The following is a 19999-nucleotide window of genomic DNA, read 5'->3' as shown; positions in this document are numbered from 1 at the left end:
GTGGGTCATATCTCAATTAAAACAACCTAATCAAAAGATCCCACCTACAAGTCTACCACCACAGTACAAGGGTTTATCTTCAGGTTGAAATTGAAAAATGTAGGTAATTAACACGTCAATGAGTAAGCTATTTTGAAGTTTGTGCATGTATAGTGTGGGTATAAACATGTGTGTGTAGGAGAGAGTAAGCACAGAGGATCAATTATGTTCTGCTACTATCCAAAGAGTGGAATTCAGTATTTCAGGGATATTTGCTAAATCAGAGTAGGAAGTGTTTTGCATATGGAAAGTAAAGAAAGCCTAGGAACCATGCAAGCCTGATGCCATGATAGCACAAGAGCAAAATAAATTGCATTGTGGTTTTTGTGGTTATATTTTGATTTTGCTTCTTAGTTGTCATTTTGTTTGTATATTTGGGTGGGTTGTATATTGAGTTGTATAATGGATTTTTTTCTTTTTTTGCTCCCAATATCCAATCACCATCATCCCATGTATACCCCTAAAATAAACAATCCCCCACAATCCAGTAGCTTAACATAGTCATAGAGTCCTATATCCTAGTCAAAGAAATGCCTTAGCCTGTAAGTAATACACATCTGCTCATAGTCCATTGGGGAGGATTACCTGGTCCTCCAGCTACCTGGTCCATTCTAAATGTAAGGGGGGCTCTGTCAAGACAGACCACAATTTAGTGGAAACTCCATATTGTAAAAAGGATGCTCATGATTTTTTTTCTCACTTTCAGGGAATGTGTTTTTAGGAGATCTTCCCCAAAACACTTCAGGTCTAGAATACACTTACCTATACCTAAACCAACCAGAACTCTCATTACCAAGGACACAGAAAATGATTTGGAGTGAAAAAGACACCTCATCCAATCTCTTGTATACAATGAGGCATTTAGAATCTTGGTATTAGAAGGTGCTGGCATTACTGGAACTATCTTGAAGCCAGGATTATAATGGAAATAACACATTGGAAGACCTGGGAAATGAAGCAAGGGAAATTGGATTCCAGTGACACATTTAACTCCTGGATCAAGCTATGCCTGACTATGAACTTTTCATTTGTGTGAGCTAAAATTATTTTCCATTGTCCTTTTGATTCAGTTTGACTTGTTATTTGTACCACTTGGCATTTAAAATTCCTGAACCAGCACAGTGATTTAATTGTTTAATTGTTACAAAAAATATTTTAGGAAAGAAAGAAGGTATTGAAGTTGACATTGATTGCTTGAATAACAATTGATTGATAGATTAATTGATAATTGGTAGATTGCTTTATTTACTATTTAATCCATCTGTTTTTGAGCATCTACCATTTGGTAGCATCATATTACATATTAGGCAGACAAATCGCACATGGCACTTACAGGCATTGCCCGTTTGTACCCCATGAGCTGTCCCCCCAAAAGTTATTATAGCTTAAAAATAATAAATACCAATATGACCAAATGGCTTGGATTTTGCAGAATAGTTTTATAAGGAAGAAACGGCAAGCATTGAAGTGGCAGAAGTGAAGAAAGGTCTCATATTCTCACAGGCAATGCAAATTTTTAGTTACCTCTCTTTCCTTACGACTCAGTTGAGTCTGAATTAGAAAATATATGGGGTCCTCAAACCAGGTTATTATTAACTTAATACAGCTTGGTGCATTTCTCAATATTTAGCAACCGGCTCTGCAAAGATGATTCCAGGATGTCCATTTCTGGTATTCTTGTTCAAATTAATGAATAAAACAAAAGCGAAACAGCAAAGACATATGTTGGCATTTCATTTGTTTGTCAAAAATGTGAGTGACTTCTGTTTCAATCACATCATCATTCTCAAATACTGGAAGAATATTTCTCTGTTTTGGTGCTGTTCACAATACTGGCTACAAACAGCACACTGAATTATTTCTATTTTCTCCACTTTCTTAAGACTAGTCCATCAACAAACAATAGAGCCTGCTCCAATTTGTAGCCTCTGCTCATTCCTATGGTATAAATACTCCCACCAAGGTCAATTTCAACCTACTAATATGAAGTCACTGAAGACCCTGAAGTTAAAAAAATTACCGTCTTCAACTAAAGCTCGGTAAGTTTCAAGACAGTAATTGAAAGTATCAATCTACCACATTAATCACTGTTTAATATTTCGCATAAAAACCAAGTTCTCCCTCAGTCTGCAGGAAAGACCAGTTGCAGGTGAGTCATCTGCTATCTAGGGGGGAAAATGACATATTCTCAGCGCCTCATTCTTGCTTACCTCCTTCCACACTTAGTAACTGCTGTTTCTGACTTTCCCAGGAAAACTTCCTAGTTGACTGGTGCTGTCATCAAAAGGAATTGTGATCTCTGGGCCTACCAGATGTTGAAAGATATTTCTCTCTCTCATGGATACACTGATGACTCCTTAATAGTCCCATTAAGAATAATTGGCAAAACATCCAATGACAAGGATGCTACATTTTTTCTTCATTCATCTGGTACCTGTTCACACTTGGTAGGTTTCTGTTTGCTTGTTCTCTGGTCAGTTTGATTGTATGTTTTGTATATGCACACACACAGACTCTGTTGAAGGTCCCATCAGAATTTAAAATGGCTTCAAGCAGACTCTCCCACATAATCTTCCTCCTTCCTCTCTTCCACGGAAAACATTCGTACATAATTTAATCAAGAAAAAATATGAAAGTACAGGCCAAACCAGCACAACCCTTATTCTCCTTTTCTTGGGCAAACTCATTCCTTACACCCTGGATTTCCCTATCAGGCATTATTTCATTCCACCGCACTCTCTGCTCGAAACACCTACCTAGCTCTTCGTGTAGACTGTAGGGTTCTTTTCACTACAGTTGAAGAGCTTACCCACTCCGTATCTTAGGCTGAAGGAGACAGGAGTGAAGGTAATTCCAGACAGTTTTTCTAAAGTAATCTTCCACAGAAATCCTCTGACCTTCTCAATTCTTTTGATTCTTGCAGTGTCTTCAAGAGACTGCTAACTGATTTTTGACAACATCCTTTGTAAAGGGGATGTCCCTCCTTTGGAATCTAGCAGCTATTCAATTTTGGTACTTCCAACAAAACTTCCATTTTCGTAGGTTATTACACCACATGATCTTACTCAAAGATATGAGTAAGATCATGGCCTTTCCAATTAATTGTCTGTGGTAGTAAGATTCAGGTGTCAACTCGGCTAGGTGAGGGGGACTAGTTCTGTTGCTGTGGACATGAGCCAATGATACGTGAACCTCGTCTGTTCCTGATTACATCTGCAGTTGGCTAGGAGGCGTGCCTGCTGCAATGAACGACGTTTGACTTAATTGGCTGGTGCTTAAATGAGAGAGTTCAACATAGCACAGCCCAAGCAGCTCAGCATACCTCATATCAGCACTTGCAGCTCAGCCCTGGCCTTTGGAGATACAGAAAAGAATCACCCCAGGGGAAGTTGTTGGAACCCAAGAGGCCTGGAGAGAAGGCCAGCAGAGATCGCCCTGTGCCTTCTCACATAAGAAAGAACCTCAGTTGAAAGTTAGCTGCCTTTTCTCTGAGAAACTACACATCAACTAAATAAGTCCCCTTTCATTGAAAGCCAATCCATCTCAGGTATATTGCATTCCAGCAGCTAGCAAACTAGAACTCTATCAAAAGTTGTTCTCATATCTTTTATTAAAAAATGTCTGCACACTCATATGTATGCACATACACATGACACATATACCACATATACATTGTAGTTGAAAAATTGAAAACTATGGATAGATGAAAAGAAATAATTAAACATTAAATCAACTGCACCTCAAATCTATTTACTGCAAAAATCTTCTTTCAATAGTTTCTTTTTCCCCATCCTCTATCATTGGATATTTGTGTGGTGTGATGTTTCTATGTAAACCACACTATGACTATGTGTATCACTTATGCCCATTTATTTCCTTACAAAGTTATACCCCTTAATAAGCATCATAATAAGTATTAAGCCTTAAACCCAATGCATCCATTTTTTATGCAATTTTGTTGAGGTATATTCACACTCCACAAAATCTATCTCCCAGTATCATCACCTAGTTTTGCAATCATCACCACAATCAATTGTAGGACATTTTAGTTACTCATAATAATAATAATACAAAATTAAAATATAAAAGAAACCCCAAAATATCCCTTACCCCTTTTCACCCCCTGTTGTTAACCCCTAGTATTGATGCAGTACATTTGTTACTGCTGATGAAAGAATGTGAAGATATCACTGTTATAGTCATAGTTTGCAATAGGTATATTTTCTCCCACAAACCCCTCTATTATTAACTCCCTGACATAGTGTCATGGGGGTACCCATTTTTAAAATAGAAATTCGGGTATCAGTGTAAGGAATTAGGGATATATTTGGGGAAATAGTATCCTTTCTGTTCTTGAGAAATCTTAGGAATTAAGTATTTCCCTGTGACTACCTGCTCATAACTCCGACTGAAAAAAATATGTCATCTCTATAAGAAGACCCCCTTAATAATTAATATTTTGACAGATAATTAAAGCCAAGGAATATTTCTAGAAATATTCATTTTGCAATTATTCACAGTATTCTAGATACTTAAGTAAAATCCATTTAAACTTCTCAGATCTGCTAAATTAGGTTAGAAATCTTACCTAGCAATCTCTATATTGGTTCATTCTTCTTGATTTTCCCAAACATTGCTATCTGCTAGAAGATTATGAAATAAAATAGTAAAAAAGGAGAAAAAATGGAGATGAGGCATTATTACTTTTTTCACAGTTCAGTACAAGTTCAAGGAAAGCATGAAAGTTTTTTTTCTTTTCTTTTTTCAACTCTTTATCTCAGTCATTTTGTCCTAATTCTAATGTATGCTGCAGGTTTCAGAGAAATACAAAGCTGTTGTTCAGAACTTGTGTTTTCGTTTTTCTGGAATTGCTTATTAAGTAATTTCCATGATAAATAATTCGTATCATAAATGTAGGGGTGTTTAAGGAAAGTGACTGCTTACCTTCACATTTGATAATAGAGCATTAAAGAGATCTGCTTTAAGGTTAAGAAAATGCACACTGCATGATAGATATGATGTAGGTTGTTCAACAAAAAGCCTAAAAATGCAGATGTTATATTATCGTCGGTTAGATATTTAAAATTAGACTTTCACATTTTGAATGTAACTATCTTTAACGAAGAACTGCATTCTAAGTGATTTGATTAAAAAAATGTAAGTGAATTATAAAAAAAAAACCCACCAAAAACAAAAACTAGACTCAATTTCTGTCATTGATAAAAAGATACTCTGATTTTGCAGAAAAAAAATTCAGGTTAAGACAACTGTTAAAAACCACTCATTATAGAATAATTAGAGAAATAGTATTTTGCTAAATATATGCTATCACTGAAAGAAACCCCTTGGAATAAATCCTTCATAATTTATTTTATTGGATAAAGAGAGGAAAAAAAAAAGTGATCCTGTGCCTTTAATTTCCTTTTCTGAGCAAGGGAAGGCTGCACACCACTGACAGGCTCACTTGTTCCCGTCTTTAATGTGCAATCTGTTTTCTCCAGCGGAGGGCACTCAGCGTATCACAAACTCAAGCATTAGCACCAACAAGCTCTGAGCATCATCAGTCTCTGGAAAGCCTTCTGAATTAGACAAGGGCTGCCTCTCAGCACAGCTACAAAACACTTTAAACCTGACCAGCTAAATGGATAAACCTAGCCAGCATAGCTTTTAAACTGGGGTCTCACACAGCACAGGAGGCCTACTTGCTTCAAGAACTGAAAATCCAGAGGATGAATTGCTTTATCTGGGAATGGCAAAAGCCAGCACAATAAGGAATGCCAGGTACTCCGAAGATTTTTTTTTCTTTTTTTCTGCTTTTTACAGAGAAGTTGGTTACCTTCGAGATGGGCTGTAGCTCTTCAGCACAGATTGCCAATTACTGCTGATGGGTCTCTGGTGAATTACACAATGGTCCTCAGAGCTTAGAGGCCCTCCCCCCCCCCACCCCCAACGGCTTCCTTCTCCCGGCCCTCCCCCCGCAGCCCACCCCGTGCCAAAATTTTTGCAAAGCTGTCCATATACACATATAGATGTATTATACATGCATACATATACAGATTTGCCAGTGCTCTCCGGGGAAGTTTGTGTGGGGCTCCTAGCTCACATGCGGGATAAGGATGGCGTGAATGACAGCCGCACTGTGTCATGAAGGTGGTGGTGGTTTCGGAACGAGAGACCAAATAAGAAGAAAGCTGAGAGCGGGGGAGAACGTTTTTGGATGACAAAGAATGGGTAAGTGAACTTTTGTTGTTTCCTTCTTAGTAAAGCTGCTCTTCTTGGCTTCCTAGCCTCAGCCCTGGTATTAGCTGAGAAAAGACGGGGCAACAGGGAAAAAGCAGCAGTCTCTGAGTTTGCCAGTTGGCACACGATAGTTGCGATCATATTTTTAGGTCATTTTGCTTTTTGGGGGTTTTGTTTGGTTTGTTTTGTTTTAATCCATAAACGCACGACATGGAGTTAAACGGACTCTAGAGAAAGATCTTTGAGCTTCTCTCTCTCTCTACCCTCTGCGCATCCACAGCCTGGGAATTGAGCCTGAGATAAATGTGTTCACTTCTATTTCTTGATCCTATTAACCATGCTTGGATTTCTGGTTGCTGTCAGGAAGATTGTCCACACTTTACTGCGTGTGTGTAGGGGTGGGGTCGTTACTTTAGCAGAGGTTGCACAAGGGCTTGTTTTATCTCTGAAGCTGTATCCTGAGCACGGCTTCCAAATTTCCAGCAGTCATTTGCCAGTCTTATTTTTTCAAGTGTGACTGGCTTTCCAACCCCCCCTTTCTCCCGTCTGGGAGAGCTGGAATGTATTTCAATGAGTCTGGAGCTGGCAAGAGGACAGAGAGCAAGATCGGGGTTTAAATTAAAAACGCAAAAAAAAAAAAAAACCCAAAAAAGAAACACCTTAACTGAGTGGAAGAAGGAGGGGTTTTAGATCAGGGGTTTAGCTGATTGCCTCTTGGTTAAAAATCGGAACATTTCCGAAAAAAAGAAGCTGCCACACACAGTCATTTTTTTTGGTTGTTTGTTTGTTTCCTGTCACCGCTAAGGAATAATTAATCTACTGTTGACAGGGGAAAGAAATCCCGTAACATATGCAGTGACTTAGAAATGCAGCCAATAGATTGCAACTTTGCAGGTTCCTTGAAGTTAATGGAGGTAGGAGAGGGAAAAAAAAGTCAGTGGGAAATTTAAGCAGCTCAGGGTTGAGGGGGAGGGGGGAAGGAGTCTGCTGCTTCTCTCCTTGTTTATCCTCTCTATTTCCAGAAGGAACTGTATTAAAATCATAGCAACACTAAGTTCATGCATGAGTATTTTGTCTTTTATGCAAATATTTCATAAGATTTTGACAATATTAACTTTGGAGGGTTCTCTGCTGTCAATAGTCCAGGCTCTTAGTCCAGTTTTGGTGGGCAGGGGAACCACAATACGCAGCTTTTTCTGAATGTTGAGAGCGTACATATATACTTATTAACAAATTGCAAGTAGCTCCCTCTGGTATTAGTTTTCACATCATGCTTCATTGACTGCCCGTAGTAGTCCCAGTGCCATTTCCAGAGCTCATATATTGTCATTCTCTTATGCAGCATGTATCCAATCTCAGGCAGGACAAACTTGGCTTATTTTGAGAGGTTACCGAAGCTCCTTTGCTAAATCACTGGCTGTTTGTGTACAGAAAAGGTGTCTAAGTACTAGGTTTACTAAGTCACATTTTTGCCATTACCAGATGACACAGTACACTTCCTTCTGCTACTGGTATTCAACATAGTGACTAGACAATATTATTGTTATTAAAATGTCGGCATTAAGGGGTAAGAAAGGCTCTGTGCTTTTCTATGTTGATGTGCACATGGACTCCTGAAACTCAGGAAGGGTCTTCCTAGTTGAATGGCACTGTGGTGGATTTGAGAATCAAGGAAGAAAGATTCAAACCTAAACAGCAAACATGCAACACTAAAGAACATAAGGCTTTAAATGTTGACTACGTTGTTGCTAAATCAACTGCCCCATGACTACTCTAGATGAAATACGTCTGATATTTCTAAGCTGATGGCGATTTATTTTAATGGCTTTACTATGTGCATTTGTCTTCTTTTTAATATTGTAGGTTTCCATTTAATTACACAGCTGAGAGGCATGAGTGTGGTGCTAGTGCTACTTCCTACACTGCTGCTTGTTATGCACACGGGGGCTCAGAGAGCTTGCCCAAAGAACTGCAGATGTGATGGCAAAATTGTGTACTGTGAGTCTCATGCGTTCGCAGATATCCCTGAGAACATTTCTGGAGGGTCACAAGGCTTATCACTAAGGTTCAACAGCATTCAGAAGCTCAAATCCAATCAGTTTGCCGGCCTTAACCAGCTTATATGGCTTTATCTTGACCATAATTACATTAGCTCAGTGGATGAAGATGCATTTCAAGGGATCCGTAGACTGAAAGAATTAATTCTAAGCTCCAACAAAATTACCTACCTGCACAATAAAACATTTCACCCAGTCCCCAATCTCCGCAATCTGGACCTCTCTTACAATAAGCTTCAGACGTTGCAATCTGAACAATTTAGAGGCCTTCGGAAACTCATCATTTTGCACTTGCGATCTAACTCGCTCAAGACAGTGCCGATCCGAGTTTTTCAAGACTGTCGAAATCTTGACTTTCTGGATTTGGGTTACAACCGCCTTCGAAGCTTGTCCCGAAATGCTTTTGCCGGCCTCTTGAAGTTAAAGGAGCTCCACTTGGAGCACAATCAGTTTTCCAAGATCAACTTCGCTCATTTTCCACGTCTCTTCAACCTCCGCTCGATTTACTTACAATGGAACAGGATTCGCTCCATCAGCCAAGGTTTGACATGGACTTGGAGTTCCTTACACAACTTGGATTTATCAGGGAATGACATCCAAGGAATCGAGCCGGGCACATTTAAATGTCTGCCAAATTTGCAAAAATTGAATTTAGATTCCAACAAGCTAACCAACGTCTCACAGGAAACTGTCAACGCGTGGATATCATTAATATCCATCACCTTGTCCGGAAATATGTGGGAATGCAGTCGGAGCATTTGTCCTCTATTCTTTTGGCTTAAGAACTTCAAAGGAAATAAGGAGAGCACCATGATCTGTGCAGGACCTAAGCATATCCAGGGCGAAAAGGTCAGCGATGCAGTGGAAACATACAATATCTGTGCTGAAGTCCCAGTGGTCAACACGGAAAGGTCACACCTGGTCCCCCAGACTCCCCAGAAGCCTCTGATCTTCCCTAAACCTACCATCTCCAAACCCGACGCCACCCAACCCACCCGCGAAATACCAAGCCCTTCCCCAGGGTTTCAGATTCCTGGCATAGAGCAAGAGTATGAGCATGTCTCATTTCACAAAATAATTGCCGGGAGCGTGGCTCTCTTCCTCTCTGTGGCCATGATCCTTTTGGTGATCTATGTGTCTTGGAAACGCTACCCAGCCAGCATGAAACACCTTCAGCAACACTCTCTTATGAAGAGGCGTCGGAAAAAGACCAGAGAGTCTGAAAGACAGATGAATTCCCCTTTACAGGAGTATTACGTGGACTACAAGCCTACAAACTCTGAGACCATGGATATATCGGTTAACGGATCTGGGCCCTGCACATATACCATCTCTGGCTCCAGGGAATGCGAGGTATGAACCATGGTCCTCCTAAAACCATTTCTTCTGCGGGGAAGGAGAGGTAAATGTTTGACGCTCTAGAGGTATCTCTAATCGCTAGAAAGATTGATGACCCTTTTGCTTTTGGGTTTTGCTCAGTGTGAAAGGTTACTTAATTAAATGACAACCACCGGGAAATTGACTGTTTTTTGTTTTTGTTTGTTTCTGAATGGGTGAAGCTTGAAGGAAGTTCGTTCAAGGATGAGATTAAGTCGGAATAAAGCACTATGTTAAAACATCTGTTTTTAACAGTTTGTATACAAGGGTTGGACTTCAAAACATACATCCACACACACACACACAGAAACCCCACTTTTCATTCAGAAATTGATGTCCAGTTCTTGCTGTTTGACTTTTGTAATGGAGTAAAGAATGAGGGGCTAGCTTAATTTAAAAACAAAGAGTTTACCAAAATTCTAGGAGGTAATGAAGATTTAAACCAAAGAGCAATTTACCCAAGGGTTGATTTTGTTGTGACTTTTTAGTTTTCATTAAAGCATGCAACAGGGATCTCATAAGGATAACTGTTTCCGTGTTACTTATTTAGATTTTATACCAGCATAGAAAATGCCAGAGGCCTACAGCGTAATTGGATCAGGCTTTTAAAAATCTATCTTTCTGTTCCTTCTTTCCTTCCTTCCTCCCTTTGCTCCCTCCTCTTTTCCTTTTTTCCATCTTCTTTTCTTTTTTCCCCCCATACTGAGATATAGATCACTTCTCAAAGCTTTTTTTACAGTGCTGGCTACTTTTATGTAATCAGAATGAAACATGAATTTCCTGTGTTGGTTCTGTCCTTGTCATGTTGTTGTGGATGATTTAGCAATAATGCAATGACAGGCATAAGAGGGGCTGCTTTGCAGTTTTGCTGTCATCCCTGGAAAAAATTATGTGTGTTGTTGTTAAACTGATCTGAAACGAAGTAAGCAAATATTTATAAATAAAAGGAGAGAGGTCTGAGTTCTGGGTAGTCTCTCATGTATCACCAGCCTGAACTGAAGACATTTCGTGCTATATATTTTTGTTTTCATGAGACTAAATTTGGATCCAGTTTCTCATTTTTTTTTTCATTTTAAAGCTCATTTATAGAAACATGTTATTGAGTAGAAAAGTAGTCACAGATTTCCCAGCTTGTCAAAAGTAATACTGGATGTAAATTATTCTTTTCTTGGTAAAACTGATTTTAATGTACAGAGTCTGTAACTCCCAAAGCTTTGCTACTGGAATAATCTAGTAAAGAGGGGTTAAGTTCTGGCAATATGTTGCCTTAGTATCTGATTATAGATGATTACTTTTTCAAAAGAGAGTTTAATGATATTTAAAGACTTTGCCCTTTCAATACTAGCTGTAGCAGTTGGAAAATATCATTTGCTCTTTGACAATGTATACTCAAATCTTTTCATAGCCCGAAAGGCAGATGCTAAGCAAAATGTTTTCAGACAAAACACTGCTGTAAAATAATCTTCAACTTGGGACAATTTAAGATATTGAACTTTAATTTGCAGAGTTCATTTTCTTCTTTTTGTGTATGATTGAAAATGAAAAAGAAATCCCTAAAAGAATCCTATATAAGCACAAAGCACAAAAACCCACACTTCAGTTCCACCCCTCTGTTTTTTGGCAGTTTGTTTGGTTTACTATAATTATAGGTAGACATAGGAAATGAGAAAAAGCATATTATTAAAAATTGTTATGAAACCCTAAGTTACCCCCACTTATGTTTCTGCCAGGAGCAAAATTTCTCCTGTTGAGAAATATTCCCATTGAGAAAACTTTTCTGTAACTGAGGAAAATGAAGCCAAGAGAAAGAAATTACTTGCCCAAGATTGCAATTTTTAGGAATAGTAGAGATATGCTGAGTTTTAGTCTGCTGATGTTTTTTTAATAAATCCCATATATCATTGGGTTAGATAAAGTGCAATTCATATATTTGTTGTCCACTTTTGCATGATAGTTTTTCCCTTTTTACTCAAAACACCAAAATCTGCCCAATAAAGCCATAATTACTTCACAAGAAAATTTAGCACCAAAAGCTAATTTTCTCAGTGCCTTCCTGAAAATTACATTAAATTGAAAATTCCACTTTTCCAGATAATTTTATATTCAGTTATCATGACCTACATACATTTAAAGTATGCATATTGTCTGTTTCCTTTAAGAAGAAAATAAAAAATTAAGATTCTTGATAAGAACAATTTCTGAGCCACATGCATACGGCATGCAATTTGTAAACCACATTTGGGTCTAGATTTTGCAGTGCTTAATTTTGAAAAGCCCATGTGAACATACCATGGGTAATAAACTGAAGAATATTATACTAACTTAGACAGTAAAAATCTCCCATTCTGTAAAGGAATAATAGACTAGATTACTATGAATAATTAATGTGATAAGTGGCATAAGTATAAGGGATATATATTTCTCAGTCATCATACTTGGAGTGGATCAGTGTGCTTAATTGAACTGAAGCATTCCATTTTTCTGTCCTCAAATTGTCCTGAGAAAAGGGTATTGGAAACCAAAAAGATACAAGTTTGTCTAAAACTTTGCGTGATGCTGTTAAAAATGGAGAAAATTGCAAATATTACCAAAAGTAGTTGGTGAGACTGTAATTTTATCTCATTAAAAACAATATATGAAAAGAAAACAATATATGGATTATGATTCTACTTCTTTCCATAAAGCTAATTTTTCCTTAAAGTAAATGGCATACAGAATAACATTTTGAATATCTCGCTCCTCTGGGGTATGTTTTATCATTAGAAAGTAGCAAGGACCTTTATATAATTAGTTATTCCAACAAAGGACAAGAGAGATAATTTCAAGTTTGTCTTTTACATTAAAGGAAAATGAAATAGATAAATCATTAAAAAGAATGAAGGTGCTTTCTAAATAAGCTCTCCATCCTAAGTGTTTTACAAGTTATGTACTAGAAATATAAAGTTTAATGCTCCCATAATGCTAACAGTGCTACCATTTGGGAAATGACAATATAGGTGATGTTATAAATATACAGCTTCCAAATACTGGATAGTTTGGTTATACTTTTCAAAATCAAGTAAAATAAAACTGTATTGCTTGTCAGTTGGGCTTTTATTATTTCTTTCCCTGATGCAGTGAGTTGTACAGCCCAGTTCCAACAGTTTGTTTACATTTTTTAATGTATTAAGTCAAGGACAAACTCTTCATTTAAGGGGGATTCTTAACTTCCTGGTACACTGTAGAAATTGACATTTTACAGTATAATGAATAGAATTCTGAGAACTAAAATATGTAAGTCCAAAGGGATTCTAAGTGAAACAGATCCAATATCATTGAGTTTAATACTTTACCAATATAAAACTAGAGCAAATATACTCTCTTTGGGTAGTTTATTACTATTAATGTGTTACATTGTAATAAAATATATACGGTTCATATTCACACATAAGGTATACGTGTGGTGTGTGTGTGTGTGTGTGTGTGTGAGTGGGTGGGTGTTTACAACTATGTCTGTGTACACAGTGAGCAAGAATATAAATATTTGATTCATCAAAGTGTATGTTCAAATATTATTTTCATTTTCATCATTTGACATTTCAATGGAAAAATTCTAAAGTAAATGCTATCATGATTTTGTTAGCCAGGCGTATATTTCTTAAGAAGATAAAGATTTTATTGTCTCTAAAAGTTTTTAGTATATTGTTTTTATTTTTTTAACCGTACCACATATTGCTATTTTTTGGTGTGCCTTTGGGCAAGTCACTTCATCTGTCTGTGACCCATCACTAAAATGAGGGAAAGTGACTAGCACCCCTTGGATTAGTAAACCTTTTCCTCCATAGAAGATTCCCCAAAGCACAAGATGGGAAATGGAGAAATAACTTAGCAATCGATATTCACTACCAATGAAAAAAGAAAAAGTTTCTTCGGGTATTAAAAATCTGGGTGCTCGGATGAGCACCTCCGAAATTGTGCTGGAGGGGAAAAAAAAATCTCTCTCTGTCACACCCATGCACACACACACACACACAGTTATAGATCTTTAAAATTTTTTGAGGTAACCAGTTATTTCAAAAGCATTGACAATGTCTAGTTCTGAAAAAAAATCAGTCTGAATTTGATCCAACTAAAATCTATTTGTGAATAGAGATTTTATTAGAATCTACAAAAGTAGTCATGAAGAATGACAGCTGCCAGGAAGGCCTGATATGGCTAATTTAGGAAAGACTTTAAACTGAAGATAAATGGCTCAATTCCTTTTTCTAGAATTAGCTGGGTTTAACATCTCATGGGTAAAGTTTGAACAATTGGTTGTTCTCTAAACCCCGGTGCCGACACATCTGAAAATGACTTTAGGAATCTATAGCTTCTGACACACCCCAGTAATCGTCACATGCCAGAACTTTTCTTCTGGAGACTTTTCAATACTGAATAAAATCTAATTATTCTAGTTCTCAAGAATTGCATTACAGACGCTTAAGAAAGTTAAGAAAGCTGCTCGGTAATATTTGCATTGGGAACTTGATGACTCTTCTGAATGCCATGTCTCTAGAGTTTCATGAGTCACTAAATCCAACTGAAACAGTGTCAACCCGTACATCTACTGGACACTGGGAATTTTGAAAGATTAATATGTCTTTGGATCAATGAAAAGCATGAAAGTGATATTGAATGTGTTTTAAAAAATTAAAATCGCTTTTTGCAGTTCCAGAAGAACTATCATTCATTGAGTTCGTTTAATAAAATCTCAATATTCTTAAAAGGCAAGAGAAATTACAAGGGCATTTTTCTCATGTGCTCTATAAGTCTAATTAAAGTTTCAATTGTAAGTTAAGGAAGGTTGAAAAAAGCATAGTATGCCCTGGGATATGAACAAAATTGCTTTATGATAAACATCTGCTTGGAGCTACTAAATATGTGTAATGGCAAAGTATTTAAACTGCTAAGGAGTTTAAAGAACAATGTTTTTACTGTCAAGAGATATTAAGGTCTAAACAAATGTAGCTAAGGAAAACATGTCCTTTAAAGAAATATTTTTGATCTTAAGCCAAACTATATGTTGCAACATTTGTAAACATAAGGTCTGGGAATCAGATGACACCAAAGTTGAGCTGATATATGTTAATTAAAATTATAAAAGTGGTGAGAATATTAAAAAGAAACAAACATCATATAAAAAAATTATGAAAAATCCTGGCTAAAAGAAAAACATCAAATTTAAGCTGACACCTGGATACCAAATAGATAAATAAATAATATGATATTCAGCACTATTGTTTGTACATGGAGATGAGGTACCCAAATATTTTAATCATTTAAACAGTATCTTGAAACATAAACATCTAAGGAACTGAGATATTATTGCATTTAAACATCCTAAACATTTTAACACCTATATATACCATATGAATTTTTCAAAAGTACTGAAAATATATATTGCACTCAAACAGTAGTATGCTGTTGAATAAACCTAGTTCTCTACTAAATTGTCCAGTACCTATGAATTGCTTCAAACGTAAATTTTGGGAGCGATATTAAGTAAAAAAGAATGATAACGACAACAAGGTAATTTCGTGTTTCTTCTGTCATTGCCTCAATTTGTTATGATTGTTTTTTCTGGGTTTTGGGATGTCTATACTATCATCTCATGGAAAGTTCTATTCTTTTAACTTGGTCTTTTGTATATTTATTCAAATCTCAGACCTCAGAGTTAAGAATAAATGTAGAATCATTAAGTCTAGCAAAAGGGTCTTTTTCATTTTTATTATTATTTCTTAAACATATAAGAAGAAGAAAGTAAGTTATGTTAAACATTTTATTCACTTAGGTCTTAAAAGAAAATTGTAATTTAAAGAAAAAGTAACTATAACCTAAAAACAGAACTTCCTACACAAATAAATTTATCTCCATTTGTGTTTAATATTTCAGTGGTTGGAATCTGCAAATGTCATCGAATTAAAACTGAACAGTGCATTGATTTTAGTAATATATTTAAATGTTTCAAAGCAGACAAGCTAAGATGAATATTGATGGATTTAGATCATTTTAAAATCACCTTTTTATCTAAACTAGCAAAATTGTGTATTTCCCTATAGGTATATATGGACTTATGAATTGATTTCACATTGGTTAATGTTTTAGGTAAAAGCAAAACTCTATAGACACTAATTAGGCAATAGTGTATGATATAGAGCAAGTTCAGACATGTCTGAGATTGTTTTGTTTTTCAAAAGCAATGCCACTTAGCTCACATTTCTTGTATACTTTAATTTTAAGGGATAACAACTACTGTCTTGTTACCTTTTCTAAAATAAATGTCATCAAAGAAAACAGTGAAGTTATACTGCTTTTATTAAAATGAACAAACAAATATAAAACAGTCTTTGGGAATGAATTCAATGGGTGCTTCTTTAATTTTCTTCTCCTTCCTTAAGTCAACTTTACTGAAACATTGGGTCTTACATTTGCTCTTGGAATATCTAAGGTGATGCAATCTTTTAAAAGTTGACTTTTGTCTCTTTTAAATGACTTCTATTAAATAAATTTATGTTCAAATAAAGTCCCCAAAATACTGTTTGCTTGTTTCAGCATAAATTTGATCACAATGCAATTTTACTATTAAGTATTTTGATACTTATAATTTAAAATTGATGCCAACAATTGTTCAGTGTTTCTAATAAAACTTTTCAAAGGAAAGAAAAATAAATTAACTATGTCTGAGTCTATTTTAGTATGATCACCATCAATGAAAAATTGATATTTGCTTCTGTGTTTAGAGGTCTGTAAAAATAATAGCAGGCAGGTCAGCCTTGAAGCACTTAGGCTGATGGTCAAACCACAGCATGGACCAATATTGCATTGGTCCAGTGGTTAGATCAAGGGGTGAAAAATAGGTCTCAGGGAGTAGAAAGTGACTCCCTTTATTTCTGTAATATTGGACAAGTAAATATCTATTTGACCTTTCTCTGATACAATTTTTCTATCTATTGAACTGGGGTAATAACTTTCCAACTAACTTGTTGAAATGATTAATGAGCTACTATTTGCAATCCCCTCGAACTCCTCCATAAAAATCTTTAGTGTAAACATAACTGATTATTAACCATAAGCCCTACTTGTCTACTGAAAAAATGCAAAATACAATGCGGCTGTATTATTTTTATTGCTATTATTAGTTATAATGATAGTTATAATACCCCTAATGTAGAAAAAAGGGGTATGGTTTCATTTTTACTAAAGTGAATAATAAACCTGATCTTTTAGTCCCTTGCCTGAGGTGTAATTTAGTTTGGGTACCAGACACACTAATTTTTAAATAGTATCCCAGGATTTGTGAAATACGACCTTGGCTGAACATTTTATTCACCTTTTGAAGAAATCAGCATTATAAATCTTTTGCTTGTACTAACTCTAAAGAAGAATGGCTCATATAAACAACTTATAAATTTCCAATCTGATCAGGTATTGCCCTTCATTTCATTTTCTTGAAAAGCTGAAGAATTTTTAATTCCCAGAAAATGTTTATGCACAACAAGTACGTATTTTCAAACAATGCATAACGTATGCCCTATGAATTAAAGAGTTAACGTATGAGTTCAAGAAAACCTGATATAACTCTAGCATCTCTACATAGGAGGACTCTTTAAAGTGAAACTTTTTAAAGCTTCCCCTTGGAGAATCTCCTACGATACCACTATATATTTTGAAACCAAGAGGGCACCACTGGTACAGATCCTTAACAATAACAAATGGGCATATAGACATAAAAGGCAAAAGAAGGAAGTCATCTTTGCTGACAAGGTGTTGTTTTATTTGTAATTAGGAGGGCAAATTACTGTAATGTAGGGGTTCTGCAGGTGTTTTGCAATGACTTTTCACGTTACGGTTTCTGGAACTCGGGAAATAACCACAGAATGGGATGTCTGGAACACATTGGACTTCCACAAGCCTCTACTCTCACTGGTGGACCAAGTGATGCTTTGGGTGTCTGGGAAATGGTGTCAGTTCGGAATCAGAGTCCAGTTATTCCCAAAAGCCCAATTATTTCCTTTTCTCCAATACGCTGTCACCCTGGTCACTGGCCATAGGTACCTTGTGGGAAAGCTAGGAGAAAGGTTAGCAGAACGAAATGTTGGCAGTGTAGGAGGGTCATTTCTCGAGAAAATCCAGCCTCCCTTTCATTTAAATGGTTCTGGGGATAGAAACTAGCTCGATTCTGGGAATTGATTGTAGGCTCATGACTCTATCTTTACTTGATTCAAGTAGGCTTCTGTTAGTTCAACCTCTTCCATTTATGCAGATCATGTAAGAATTTTGTAGACTACCCATCTTTTTATTTTCTAGAGATGTCATGATCAACTGACACCGCAGATCTGAGTCAGACAATTCTGATTACTGCTTTGAATCCACTGTCTGTTATGGTAATAAGTGAAGTAAATTTCTACCTTGTCTTTGGCGATTCAGTGAAGACACTAGATCCCATTATTTCCATTGTATTTAAGGATTCCAGTTCTATTGTAACTCTTTCCATTTCAATTTCTGAACTACAGAGAAAAGCAACTGCAGAGTCATTAGCCCTTTTCTCAATCCCTTTTATTCCCCAGTTGCCAGGTTGTCAATCAGTTTCTTCTTCTTGGATTTTGTCCTATAGCACTCTAACTGGGATTTTTTTTAAATTAATTTTTGAGAAACGCTGTTGAGATGCCAATCTTGAAACGTGGAAGATAAGTGAACTTAAAATGAAAACATAAATCTTTAATATTTTCTAAAGTTTAATCCCTTTCTCTCTCTCTGGCCACTCACAAATTACCTTCTCTGAAATGATTGGAGAATAAGTTGTGGTTTTAAATCAATATTCTATGTTTTTCTTCTGGCATAACAGTTTCTATCTGAAAGGTTATGTAATTCTCCACCCAAAACATGAAGAGTGGCATAGGCCATGGGGCTGGAAAATCGATAATATTAATTATGTTTATCATTGCACTTCTTACTAAAAATTTACTGGAATGCATAATTTAGTACTTACGATAATATACTACCTTATGAAATGATTATATCATAATCTTTTATGCTAATACTAAAAAGAATGATAAAAGCTATTCTGGAAAATGAAAAACATAGTTTTGAACTTGGGTATTTTGTTTATTTTCCATTATTTCTAAATTTTAAAGGAAATGAATGCTTCTTTAGAAAGTAACCAAAAATGGGTTTATGTATAAAAATAACCAAAATATTTAGTCAAAATTATACTATGCAGAGAGAATGATTCTAATATATTTATTTATATGTACAGGTATATGCTTATGGGGGTCAGTTTACAAAATAATTTCATGTTGCAAACTTCATGTGTACATGGGTATAAGGTTATTTTTAAAATTCATTTTATGTAATGGACAAAGTCTACTTTTCAAAATATGATTTTTAAAATTCCCATCCTGAAGATGTGCCACATTTTGCTAAGTCTACCTTTCTTGTTAGGCATTTATGATGTTCAATTTTACAACTGTAAATATTTCCTAAATGACATCCTTATCACGATATATTCCTCGAAGACAAAATACACGGTCACTAAGAATGAAAATTATAACCTTCCTAACTCTTACTGCCAAATTATTCCCTCAACCTGAATTTCCACACATATATACCAACATTATTTATTATCGTTTTAAGCAGGATGATAGGTTATATTTTTAGTGTTCAATTTTTATATCTTTGGCTTTATGTAACAGAATCTTTTATTTTCTATTTCTTTATTATAGTTTGTATCATTGAAGTTCTTATTTTGAGATATGGTACATAATCAACCCATACAATCAACAATAATAATTGTTTTCATTATGTTTCTTTATATTGCTTTTACTTTTTAAAAGCCTTTCACATCCTTTAAGTAAATATCCACTATGTTTTGAACATTTCCTTTATAGATTTATTTTTATATTTAATTTTTATCAACCCCAAACATAATTTAGCATAGCATATAAAATAGAAAGCTGATGTGTTTTTCCCACTTAAGACTTGCAGTTTCCCCACTGTTTTACTTAATAATAATGCAAAATGTTCATATATGCAGATCATTTTTTTGCCTTCTATATTCTTCCCATGGATTCACTATTCTTGGATATGAGCCATATTTTTTAACACTGGTATAATTTTATAGTGTGATTTCAGTTTTACAAATAAGTTCCCTTACTGCTGCCACTAAATTCCGTATACTTTTAAAAAATTGTTTCAGTATTTCTGTGCTACTTTCATTTGAAATAAATCTTGGAATCACTCTCTATTATTATTATTATTTTCTGATCACA

At 35.7% G+C, this 19999-nt stretch overlaps 1 protein-coding gene across 4 annotated transcripts in view; it reads left to right on the top strand.

The window, feature by feature from the left end:
• Positions 1–11579, top strand: part of LRRTM4 (leucine rich repeat transmembrane neuronal 4) — a 52896-nt gene extending 41317 nt beyond the window's left edge. For 2 of the 4 annotated variants that reach the window (XM_077134696.1, XM_077134697.1), the window contains 3 exons: positions 2291–2486; positions 6096–6270; positions 8143–11579. In XM_077134696.1, the coding sequence (XP_076990811.1) occupies positions 6267–6270; positions 8143–9695 (1557 nt within the window). In that variant the 5' untranslated portion in view covers positions 2291–2486; positions 6096–6266 and the 3' untranslated portion in view covers positions 9696–11579. Of the gene's footprint in view, positions 1–2290; positions 2487–6040; positions 6271–8142 lie in introns of those variants that run through there. The other 2 variants (XM_077134699.1, XM_077134698.1) reach the window with 2 other exon arrangements.
• Positions 11580–19999: the final 8420 nt, after the last annotated feature.

Source organism: Tamandua tetradactyla, chromosome 17 (genome assembly GCF_023851605.1).
Source record: "Tamandua tetradactyla isolate mTamTet1 chromosome 17, mTamTet1.pri, whole genome shotgun sequence".
Lineage (NCBI taxonomy): Eukaryota > Metazoa > Chordata > Mammalia > Pilosa > Myrmecophagidae > Tamandua > Tamandua tetradactyla.
This window is presented reverse-complemented; position numbering and strand designations above follow the sequence as displayed.